The sequence below is a fragment of the Dermochelys coriacea genome, chromosome 5, assembly GCF_009764565.3.
Source record: "Dermochelys coriacea isolate rDerCor1 chromosome 5, rDerCor1.pri.v4, whole genome shotgun sequence".
Lineage (NCBI taxonomy): Eukaryota > Metazoa > Chordata > Testudines > Dermochelyidae > Dermochelys > Dermochelys coriacea.
This window is the reverse complement of record NC_050072.1, coordinates 133,859,980-133,872,948: the sequence shown is the minus strand read 5'-3', so window position 1 is coordinate 133,872,948 and position 12,969 is coordinate 133,859,980. Positions and strand designations below refer to the sequence as shown.

The following is a 12,969-nucleotide window of genomic DNA, read 5'->3' as shown; positions in this document are numbered from 1 at the left end:
ATTCTCCCAGCACTGGTGCCGCAACTATACCACCACCTTAAAGCGCTGCTGAACACATACCCTTTGATAAAAAGTAAGCTGGCAGAGACTTAGTTTGGACAAAAGGGAGGCACTGTGTTAAGAGAAAGTGGGGTCATTGTCCTTCCTATCCTCCTTTCATTAAGGACAGGTTTCAGAGTAGCAGCTGTGGTAGTCTGTATCCGCAAAAAGAAAAGGAGTACTTGTGGCACCATGGAGACTAAAATTTATTTGAGCCTAAGCTTTCGGATGCATCCGATGAAGCGAGCTGTAGCTCACGAGAGCTTAGGCTCAAATAAATTTGTTAGTCTCTAAGGTGCCACACGTACTTTTCTTTCATTAAGAAGTTTTCAGTTTGGGGTCCTGCTGGATCCTCAATGACACTTGGAAGTACAAGTAGCACCAGGGGCCCAAAGCATCATTTTACACAGGTAAGGGGGGTGTCTTAGGGGATGGGGAGAGCAGGAGGGCCCCCTGGGTGGGGAGGGGGTCATCACATGGAGGGTCATGTGCCCCCCTTGTGTCCCTCCCATGGGTGCAGTACTGGCAAGAAATGATTTCTGCTTGCACCACTGTGTGCAGGGCTCTGTTCATTTAAACCCCATCGCTGCCAGAGGTGGGGCTCTAAGAAATGACACTGGCTACGTATAAGAGCTGGCAGCATTGGACCTGCAGGCAAAGCAGGGGTTAAAGGCCCACACTCCAACTAAATTTCATATCAGCCCATTCACTGCATGCACAGGCAGGGCTTCACTTTTTGACCACCTAGGAGATAGCTCTTTAATGCTAGGACTGATTATTTACACAGACATGAACTCAGGACAAAGAGGCTAAGGCTACAGTCCTATAAATAGAAAAAATAGCTGGGCAAGGAGAAACATACAAGTGACATAGATGAGGTGGACTAGCTACCTTTAGTCTGTGTCTTCCCCCAAAAAACTATTTAACAGCTATATAGGATGGGTGAAGTAGGCACCTAAAAATGGGAAGGGGAACTGGATAAACTTGTGTGACAGGAGAAAACTTGCAATGTGCATTTGCCAAGATGCAGATATGAATTGACATCCTATTGCCCCACATGGTTCTGACAGCTCAAAACAGCAGGAAACCACTTACACTCCATACAACACTGGATCATGAGAGAGATACATTAATACTTCAGCTTACTACTGGAATGACCTGCCTCCCTCTGGGTACAGCTCTCATATACTGTATTCAGCAGCTTTTATGCTATGCTGCTGAAAAACATTAATAAAGTCAGTCTGACATTAAATGAAGGCAAAACTGCACGACATTTAAGTAGATTCTTACAGCTATTACAAGGCTCCACCTTGACAGTGCTGAAGGTACATCTTTGAATGTGAGAGTTTATTCATATTTTTAATTCCAACTAATGGTTACATTCAAACATTAGGAAAATATATTGAAGAAACAGTATTTAAGACTGGACGAGGGGAGAGAATAGAGAAAAGGTGAAGTAGAATGCTGGAATTCAAAAAAGGTAACTATAGAATGGTCACTTACTCTGTTCAGTAGACCATGTATTTTATTAATTTCCACAGGTTGGGTTTTGATCTAATCTTAATGCTCAAGTAGGAGCATCTTTTAACCTACAGTTTATATTTCAGCGAAAGAAAGATGCTATGACAAGGCTATTATGCAGCTGTTTCAAATTTATTAATACAAAATGTTTGTAAGACATACACAGTTTGAGTTACACAGCAAATAAAAATACTTTGTGGGCTCTAAGGTACCCCTGTAGTTCTGCTATGACAGGTCTGTTATCTTGGGATACTTTATACAAAGAATGAGGAATGAAGAACTGATTACAGAATACCTGAGGTATTATCAAAGTGATGTACATGGAAATCAATGTGACAATTCAAGATCACTAAGTACACTCACATTATGCCACAGCAGGAGCACTGATTATAGCTCCACTTATGAAAGGCACATGCAGCAAAAGAGGTGTTAAACAATGGAGGGAAATGAAAAGCTTTGCCTAATATAGTCAGAGATATGCATAAAGCCCACTTCACAGTGCCTGGGAAAACAAATGCCAGATTTCCCCTTCCAACAGTCAATAAAATGTTTAGAAAAATCTGAGTTTAGGTGAAAGATCACACTTTAGTCCACCAAGATGATTAAAATCCATAATGTACTATGCTCAGAAGAGTAGAGAGTTACCTTTTTTTTTTTTTTGTGAAGCTGAATATTTTCCCTATAGTTAGTTTCTTCAGAGAGAGAAAGAAAAGGATCAGTAATATAGAAAAGATTTAGGAAACCAATGTGTATGCTCCTGCAACCTTGTTACACAGGGCACATACTTATTTTTCCTGCTTACAAGCTTTTGGAAGGACCATGGAAGTAAACTGAAAATTCAGTAACTGCCCTTTATACCTTGTACCAGAAGACAAACTTAAGGTATGCATGCATGTATATGGACGTAGGTTATCAACTATCCATTTCCAAAATTAATACCCCTTAAACTTCAGTAGATTCACATACTTCTACTGCCTTTTTATGCAAGTGTATTTTTACAGTTTACCACTATATTAAAAAACCCTTATTATGCTGTTAACAAAACAGATGTAATTTATAGAGACTAACAGTAATCCCTTAACCAAAAGCTTCTGTAAATTGCAGAAATACATTTAAAATATAGATCACATTTTTACAAGAGAATTCAAATTTAGCTACAACCCTCCCCCCCATACTTGAATTTTTACAATGAGCAAGGCCATTAAATTACTTACATACTTGGAAACACTGTGCTAGATGCAAAGAATTTAGCACAGCTCTAATGGGAGCTGTGCCAGCACCACTATTCAAGAGGGTTGCAAATTTGCTCAGTCAAATCAAGTGGTAGAGTAGCCTCCAATAAAATCTGCTTGCTGGAAACAGTCTCAGTATTCATACATTCTTCCTATGTCAACTCATTCTGAAGCTGCAGCTAGTACTTTACCTTTGCTTACACTGTACCTAATAATAGCACCCAAGATGCTACGCAATACCAATAATATACCTGCACTTTCCACAAATGTAAGAAGATCTGCAAGATGTTAGCACAAAAACCATAATCTAAGAACGAACATCTGAATCACTTAAGGCAATGCCTCTTTTTTTTTTTTAAAAAGTAAAAGGAGACTTAGCAGCAAAAAAATCCAACACTTGTGCATTAACTACTGTAGAGTGACTTCAAACTTTACGGGCAAAATAAGCCATATGTTATTATTTAGAACAGCTATATCTTGGATATCAAAATAAATCTTGTGCAGTATAAGTCATAGTACTAAATACTTCAGCTTGTTTCAAACTAAGCTACCATAATAGTTTAAGAAAAAAATAATCAAGAATTCCATTGTCTACATCTTGTGTATAATCAAGTGTACCTTGCAGGTTTCCTTACAATTTGCTAAAATGGTCAAGTAAATTAGTATCTGCACTCAATTTTTGGGTTTGATTCAATGATTACTGTTTTTTCCTTATACATGTTAACTTGTAGCGTACACTTTACTTTTATACAAAGTAAAGGAAAAAACTTATCAGGAACTGTAGCTAACTATCCCACATTGAAAAGTTAAAGATGGACAGATAGGAACAGAAACTAACCTTTACTACCATCAACTTAAGAGTCTCAAAATAGAAACAAAGCTTACTCCTCCCTTCTAAAAATCAATGTTGTGCCTCATCCTGCATGCTTCTAAACTCCCTCAATTCACTGGACATTATGAATGCTCATATTGCTGCATTAAGGACCTGATTCTCCAAATATGAAGGTAATTAGGATGGCTTCACAAGACAACATGGACTGTCCTAGAGTACTATGATAAGCCGAATCAGATGTTATTGAGCTCAATTAGCACAAAACCATTTGCCAGTCATTTGAAATTGTTTTCAGTTTTGTACATTTAAATTGAACAAGAAGTTCAGCAAAGGAGAGAACACATACTGGAAGCTGTTTTCTTCCTCTCCCCACACAAAAAAGATTTGTATAACCATATTATAAAATAAGCATGAAAAACAAGCCATGAAAAAGTGTTGAATTCATGTATAGAACTGAATACCAAAAAAGGTAATCTGCTTATCCTCAGTTTCTTAAAGGAGTAGCAAATGCTGCACAACACTACTGGAGATCATGGACCAAATTCAACTATGTATAAAACAGATTAAATACATCTGATTTTGCCCATAATCTCCACAGTTTTTGCACAAGATTTCTTCACTCTACTTTCCTTCAAGAGGAAGGACTGAAATGCTCCTAAACTTAGAGGCACGTCTGTTTCCAGGGACTGATTGTGCAGAGTGCAAATCATCCCTCCCTACATCATTCGGTTCAACTCCCAAGGAAGGAAGGCATTTCAACACAGCCATCAGCATTATGCTCAAAGAAAAGTCTTCGTGTGACTGTGCACCATAAGAAACCTCTAATTAGAGAATTAAAAATTGTTCACAATATTGTCCATCATCTGCAGGTCATTTTGTGGGAGTCTGGACTAGAACAGGAAGGGAAAGGCTGATTAAAAGTGGCTAAAATAGATTTAACACTAGTACAAAATAGACTTTTATACTAAAATGTTTTCTCTTAGCTCTCTCTATTAACATGAATAATTTTTCTACTGTATGCAAAGGTTTGCTGCTAAGGACTGGGATCACTAGATATCCTCTCCAAGATCTCCAATTAGCAACTGGTTGCCTTAACGGGGAGAAATACATGGAGAGCAGACATCCATATGAAATTGTTGTGGGAGGGGTCTGAATCTGTTCAATATATAAAATAAAATCCCTTATACTGAAGAGTGATTCTACTGTTTGTTAAAACCACTGAGTGCAGTATACGTCTCTCCCAAAGCAGCATAAGAACCATAAACAGATTCATAAAAAAGCAGTCTAGATTAGCAATCTTTACAAAGGAGTACAAAATAACCTAGAAGTGGCAACCATTAAAATGGGAGGAGGAGGGCTGGTGCAGTGGTCTAGTAACAGTTTAATGCTTTGTCCTGTTTCAGGGGAGAACTCCAGGGCTGGAAAAAGTAGACACATTCAGTCCCATGAAAGGGGTGAAAGGAGGAACCTCAGCATTGTTTAATGATCACCTCTAGTCAGCACGACCAGAATTATTTCATTCTGGAGATCACAGGCAGTAAGGAAAGAGTTGCTTGGGGAGCCTTTCAGATGGGAGGGTGCATTTAAAAAGATAAGAGCTTGAGGGGGTTCAGAACTTAAAAATATCCAGAGCATTCAAAGATACACAAAGTGGTCCTACGCAGTTAAATTAGGCTCTTAAAAATACAAGCTCCTAGTAGCTTTCCAATTTTGTAGTCTCATTCTATTTAGACAATGTTTTGCTAGTGAGTAGTTTTTTACTATTCACTATCTACTTGTGTTAGAAGTGATATAGGTGGGGGTGAGCAGTAAGCAATGTGCTGCCCAGTGTAACTTTAGAGATATTCATATGCCTTGTTTTTTTTGAAAGGAGCAAGAGTGCATATAGTAGATTAAGTACTATGAACATTATTGTGCATGATCACGATATAATTTAGTGGTACTATTTCTTCATTAAAATGAATGTAATGTCATAAGTGCAACATTGAATGAGTGTTGGGCTGTCTACTTTAACCTTTAGCTTAGCTGCATTCTTGAAGTCTTAAAACACCTCATCACCACCACTGCATGTTTACACACTTCAAACTCATTAGAAAGCTTTCAATTATATAAATCTGGCTGAAACAGGACAAAACCTTATTTAAACTGCATCTTAAAAACAAGACCCTTAAATATAGAAAGCATGGAAGCACTTTAAAGCCTACCCGTATTCTAAGCTGGATGCTTTTAAAAAATAATCAAATATAGCTGAAAGCTTATTAAGGGTAATATTGGGGAAGTGTGCTGTTATGCATATCTCCCCAATAATCTAAGTAGAGGGCTCACACATTAAAGATCAGGAATGCTCTGAAAACACTGGTGTAAAATTGTTGTGAAGTCTTCATTTTCACTAAAGTGATGCAGGATTACTGAGCTCGTGTTCTAACTATGAATAGCCTATAAAAGGATACTCAGCACTGCCCATTTAGACATCTAAAGACCACCACAAAATGATACACTATTTATTCAACTAATACTAGAGGGTAGCCAACCTGTGTCAAAATGACATTAGCTACTCTAGGAGAACATCTCAAGTCTCAAACTCACATTATGCCATATCCATGTGTGGAAATTTGAGGGACTAGTTTCTTCAGAGGGTCACGTATGTAAAGCTTCCATTTAGGACCTCAAAATGGACTCCTTTTCAGGGTGGGGGAACAAGGAGTGAAAAAAGTGTATAGTAGTAAGTGCCGTTCAAACTAAGATCATACCTGCCATGTGCAGTTATACTGAAATGATGAAGTATTTAATACAATCAAATTCAGTCTAATATAAAAGCACATAGCTACAGCTCCTGACTTCCCCATCCAAAACATCAAAAAAAGTCAGTCTCGCTTTCTATCTGGCTTCCTCGATTCACAGTAAATTTCTGCTAATGCTTCAGCCCAGAACTTTTGCACTATTGGTGCCCAGGCCTTAAAGCAGCAGTGGGGTAGCAAAGCCAGTTAATCCATTGCTCACAAGTTCCTGTAAATAGCAGCTGCACAGAAAAACCCACTCAGAAACAGGAGTATAGTATCTAAATAGACACATTATTGGGTAACATTGGTTAGGCTGCTAGTTGAACCACTCAATCCATTTTCACTCTTCTGGAGCATTTTCACAGCACTCGGCACCTGCAGTCCAGTACTCAATGCAAGTCCGCCACACCAGACCTAGAAGATAAACCATTACACAAAGCTACAGTGAGTCAATGTTTCAAAGCCAGTAAAATCCATTTTTCCCCCCACCCACATTTTCAAATGCAAATTAAAGATTACTTCACATGCTAAAACTACAGTTGTCCCTTTCAGGAGATTCCCCGTCCAGTGTGTTGACTGAAGAGTAGGAAGTGGGTATTCTACTTAAAATAACCCTCAAGTGTCTACGAGAGGCACTGCCTAGTACACAGTGATGTCTTGATAAAAGATAGTCAGAGGGGACAAAGGAGTTAAAGCATAGAAGTCAGAAGTGTGTTCCCTTCAGGAATTTAAAGAAAAACGACCCAGTAATTGGAATAAATACAACATAGGTAGATTGTACCAGACAAACTTGATCTCTACGATACTGATTTTTCAGACAAAGGAAATGCAGCAGATCAACTCTACCTGGATTTCAATAAGGCATATGACAATTCCATAAGGGAGAAGATGGGGATTAATATGAGAATTGCAAGGTGGGTATGGAACAGGTTAAAAGGTCATGACAATAGGTCATACAGAAAGGTGACCTGTCAGACTGGGGGAAGGTTACTAGCCATGTTCTCAGGGATGAGTTTTGGGACCAATCTTATTTAAGATTTTCATTAATGACCCTGACACAAAAAAGTGGGTGTGTGTTAATAAAAAGGTTGCCCATGTGATCTTAATTCTGCCCATTTGTGCATCCACCCTGTGTACTGAACAATGCAGAGGTCCTAAAAAGAATATATTGAGAGACTATGCATTATGATATGAGGGGGAAGAATTTAAGGATGCCTGTGCAACCTCACTTCTGGTATTTCTTACCTTGAGTGTTTGACTGCAACCTAAATGTTTTTGTAATGCCCATCTTTTTAAAAAAAAGGATGGAACAAGTTTTATTGTGCGCTACTCCCTCCCACAAAATCCCATAACACATTCTGAGCAGTGTTTGACTCTTCAGTATTGCATCAAAGATAGCAAACTTGTCCTGTAGCTCAAGAGGTAGTAATCCCAGAGGAGGGGTGGACCAAAATCCAGGTGCTTGGTAGGAGAAGCCCAGACAAGTCCTGCTGTGTTCCTTTACATGATCTGAGTTGGAACTGCTGCCCCATGTGGTTCCCCCAGCCTGTCTCCTCTCCCACACTGCTGCTCAGGGATGCTCCTCTCCCACTACTGCTACTCTGACAGCTGCTAGAAAAGAAGTGTGCTCTGCTGCAGCAGCAGGATGAGCCAAACTAGATACACAGCATGCTTGGTGATTTTGGCAGGCAAGAAGGGAAACGGTCATTTCTAAGCTTCTGTTGAGATATAAACTTAGACTTCCCCTGCTGCACAATGAAGGGCTACCACAAACAAAAGATGAGAACTTTTCAAAGAAAATGCTCACAAGAATCCCATATGCCAAGTGTTAGGCAACCAAAAAATAGGCCAAAACATAGAAGTAAAGTTAAATGGGTACTGACCATGAAACCTGGTAGTAGTGGTTGGGTAAATTTTGTTTTGAAGGTGTATAACAACTGCTTTGAACTTGCATTATAAAAGGAGAGCTGACCTGAAAGAGAAAAGCAGGTTTTAAAAATTGTATGTATATGAAGCTTGATGTTAAGCGGATACAAATCCAAAATTGTTCTGAACAATGCAAGACCAGAGCCCCAAAAGAAGATACAAAATGACAGGTACCACTTAAGCAGTCAGCATACTGCAGATGTCAGCAAGAAATTTGTTACTCTTTATTCCTGGAATTTGGAGCTGTATGATGTGTAGTTCATAAGCTCTTATACCTGCTATTGTTAGGAGTTGCTTCGAGGAGTTGGTACTTGATCAAAGACATTTCTTACTAAGGTAAAGGAATTTCAACTAGTGCCATATAGTCCACTTCCTTATTTCAGCAAACAATCAAATACTACCCTCTCTACAGAGCTGCGTGTTAGCCTGGTTACCTTATTGCATAGAAAAGGTCACCACCTACTGTCAGTGGCCAAATAGTACAGTACAGATGTAAGACCAGCAGCTGTCCAAAATATCTGTGGCAGAATTGCAAAGTAAGGGCTGAGAAGGCAATGCAAGTCAGTTCGCAGAACTTGCAAGGAAAGAGAAAGCCCAAGGCCGTAAGCCCAGGTAACCTCCAAGTTTAGTTTTATTCTAGTGGCAGTTTCCATACTTGTTGTCTAGGTAGTATTTTAAAAAAGTCTTATTTTATTGCTCTTTCCATCTGAGAAATAGCTAAAGTCATCTTTTGGTTAATCCAAGTTCATCTGGGTATCTGAAAATGGAACAGTGATTTACAACATATTGCCATTAAAACAACTGCTTTTCTGTTCATAACCCGTCACTACTTATTTATCATCAAGTAAGTTGAGAGGTAGGACAAGGTGTAGGTCCATTTCTCTTAGTTCCATATTTGCTGAATGTTTTCGCCTTTTTGAAAAGTCTCCCCTCACACATTATATCCAGACTTCTTAAAATCTGTGTTACAGAAAAGTTTCCAGTGTTCATGGCTCCATTTGAAAAATCAGAGTTAGGTAATTTGACAGTTATGTGCAGTACCTTCATCTCTCTCTCAATATGGTCTCCCTCCTCACCATGAAAAGGCAGATTAGTGTTGCTCCTAGGTTGAATCCTAATGCATTTCCACAACATTTACAGTATTATGTACTCCTGCAATTTGGAAATACCCATCCATTACTAAATTTCAATCTATGAAGTCCACAATAATATAAAGTTACCTCCATCAAAGTCACAGTACACTCCTATTCTGTCTGGAACAGTCATATCTAGGGCTTTGGCTTTATTATTGTGCTTTGCAGCAAAGGTGGTTTGTAGCCAGTTGTTGACATGGATACACCAGCTTGTGTTAGTCTTTCCCAGTTGATCAAATTTTCCCAGATTTTTATATGCTACTCCCACACTGTAGGATTTGCAGTCCTTCTGGGCTCTCACCTCCCAGTAGTGCTGTCCAGTTTCAATAGCAGTGTCTCCTGTAACAGAAAAACAGGGTTTTTTTTTATTCTTTACGCCGATGCATGCAGTGCAGGATATACTTCTCACTGGGCAAAACAATGAGGCTTACTCAAGAAATAACTTAGGTAAAGACTAAGAGGGTGTAGACAGTGAGCCTAGTAGAAACAGACCAAAATCTAATAAATTTAAGACTATTAGAAACCTTGTGTCTATTCATCACATTCAGTTAAGGTGGAACAGAGGCTTTTTCTGCTCTCTACCGAAAACAAGTAATTTAACAGAATGTTGTACTTAACAAAACAAGTGCACCTTGATGCTGTTACAATTGGCACATTAGAAAAGTCACTAAGCAGAAGTATTTTAGCTATCTTTTGGATAACCTTACAGTAAAAGACTACTTCTCAAATGCTAGAATTTCCTGCATACATAAGTATCTTCACTCCCTGAATGAGCACAAGGACCTCTGCACAGATCTAAAAGGGAGAATCTAGCATACAGATCCCAGTCTGAGCCCAGGTTGGGGAAGTCATTGTCAGAAAAAACTTGGGATTACATGCTACAAATTCTCTCCTGATGGAAACCCAGATTTATCTGCCCTTGCTCAACACTAAGTAAGAGTTAAAGCAAAAAATTCACCCTACCCAACACTGTGTACGATTCACCAGTAAAGCGATCTCTGCTGCCCCTTATCGATGGTGACCTCGAACTAACAGATGTCCTCTTTGGAGATGGCGTGCCACTTCTATAAAAGAAATAAAATTTGCACTCCAGTATGGGGAAGTTTATAGACGGGTCAAATAATGGACAGGAAGTTTTATTTCTCTTGCAGGATACAGATTATGTTATGAGTCATGCCTGAAGTGTTAGGTGCTTGTGTTGCAATTTCAAGTGGCATGCTGGACCAGCCATTAGCTGCACTATAAACCCCCCTTTTTTTAATATATATATAAATAAAGTGAACTAGGGATGATGTACGAGGAGGGCTGACTAAGAGGGAAGATGATGAAAAGCAAACAAAAAAGATTTAATGAAGATGAGGTAGTGAAGAGGAAAGCCAGGAGCAGCTGAACAAGTGAATGAGAGGAGAATACAATCAAAATTTAGAATTTAAATGAGTCATTTGTCATTCAAATTATATGCAAGAGGTAATAAGTTCCCCCCCATTGCTTGGGGAAACCTAGAAAGTTTTGATTACAAATTTAGATGTTGGAAAGTGGCAAGTAACTAAACATGGCAGGTCACTTATTGATATTCAGGTGTATAGTGAAGCATGAGACAAAGTGTTAATGTTCATCACAACACAGCCTAGAATGTCATTGCAAATTTTAAGTTGCTTGCAAAAAAAGTAGCAGGTCTATACACCCATTGATAAATCCTATGTGCACTTTATTATATTTTTAGAGAAGTTTAAGACTCCAAGGAGGCAAACAATGCTACAGTAACACTGAAGAGAAACTTTTAAAGGAGATATTGAAGATCTAAAGCCTTTTACGAAACATAATGGGCCCGATGCTAGTACTTCTGTAAATATTAGATACAAGTTTGTGAACTGAATTTCAATAGATGGAGGTGGAAAAAGCTAGCTAAGGTTTAGCAGCTCAAGAATTTTTAATGCATTAAAACCAGCTACTTATAAAGCAATATTCTTTGACTCAAGAATGATCAGACCAAAAAAAAAAAAAGTAGGGGAGTAGATATGGTCTACTTGTTACCATAGTGGAGAAGCCTCTAAAGGCTGTTACATTCATTAATATATTTACTCTCAGACATGTAGTGTGAAAGTACTCAAAGTCCTATGAAATAGAACCTTTAAAAAAGGGGGGGGGGGGAAGGGTCATTGGGCATTTTTCAGGTACTAAAGCAAGACCAAGGAAGGCCTATGTTCTCTAATCAGACTTCAAAAAGAGAAAAGTTCTCCGGAAATAACAGGGCAAGATAAAATTGTTTACAGCATTTTATCCCTCTTTACTGAAGGAATCAGTTGGGTGGCAACCAATATTTTAGAAAGCATCTAGTTAGACTAAACATTTTACTGTTCTTTAGGTAAGCCCCACACCACAACAACTAGTAATTCAGGCCTAGACAGGGCATTTGCAGAGGTCATCTCCACCTAAAGCGAAGATTTTAGAAGGGAGAGTTAACAGTAAATGAGATTTCATTAAACCTTTTTTTGTTTGTTTTGTTTTTTTGAAGACTGCTTAGTTAGGCACCTTGGATTAAAGTTCACCTTTCACTATTAATGCAATGTTTTGCTTTTCATTCAGATTAGATGACTTAGGCTGTATCTTCATCACCACCACAAAAAAAAAGTGTTTACAGTGTGAACATACAGCTTAGTTATCTCACTGCAAAATCCTAGCGAAAACAATGTTCTGTCATTTACGCCACAACACAACTAGGCAAAGTCAACTATGAATGTGGTGGCGGGTATGGTGTTGACCTTGTTTAGCTACAATGCTAGAAAGATCACCTGTGCCTTGTCTCCACCGATTTTACAACTAGGTAATTAATTGTAAGCATCTCATTGCTAGCACAATGCTGCAGTGTTTCTGTTGATGACACTGTAGGATGATGTTTAAGTCAAAGAAGTCCGCTGGTTATTTTTGAAAATTCACAATACCACCTGTTTATAAAAGTTTAACATTTTCCTCATGAATTATTTCTAATCTATATTGAAATAACATCCTTTTTAACTATATCACCACTGTGTAATATCAGAGTGATGGAATATTGTTCCTCAAGTGCATGCCTATAGTCTCAAGGTTCCAGCATTTATCTGTTCACAGACCAATTATAGCATTTTGCACGACAGATTAATAGTGTTCTCAAATTGTACTAAAATACTTGGTCATGTCCCCTGACCCGATTGTAGTTTAGATACACCTTAAGAAGCAGACTTGAATTTGCCAGATTGTAGGATGTCATAGCAGCTCCTAAACTGCTTGCAAAAAAGAGGAACAAGGTAAGTGGGATAGTCTTATTGTACCTACTTCTATTGGTGCAAGAGACAAGCTTTTGAGCTATAGACCTCTTCAGGCCTGTGTTTCACCAACAGAAGTTGGTCCAATAAAAGATTATCTCACCAACCTTGTCCCTCTAATATCCTGAGACCAACATGGCTACAATACTGAAAGAAGAGGGTATAAAATAAGATAACAGTACTTTAAAAGCAGCATGTAACAGT

The 12,969-nt window shown here is 38.5% G+C and overlaps 1 protein-coding gene across 3 annotated transcripts in view; it reads right to left on the bottom strand.

Moving 5' to 3' along the window:
• Positions 1–2,552: 2,552 nt before the first annotated feature.
• The window catches only part of FSD1L (fibronectin type III and SPRY domain containing 1 like), a 61,297-nt gene continuing 50,880 nt past the window's right edge, over positions 2,553–12,969 (bottom strand). For all 3 annotated transcript variants that reach the window (XM_038402107.2, XM_038402108.2, XM_043515345.1), the window contains 4 exons: positions 10,427–10,527; positions 9,551–9,802; positions 8,288–8,376; positions 2,553–6,818 (listed from right to left, as the gene is read on the bottom strand). In XM_038402107.2, coding sequence (XP_038258035.1) covers positions 6,696–6,818; positions 8,288–8,376; positions 9,551–9,802; positions 10,427–10,527 — 565 coding nt within the window. In that variant the 3' untranslated portion in view covers positions 2,553–6,695. The remainder of the gene's footprint in view (positions 6,819–8,287; positions 8,377–9,550; positions 9,803–10,426; positions 10,528–12,969) is intronic.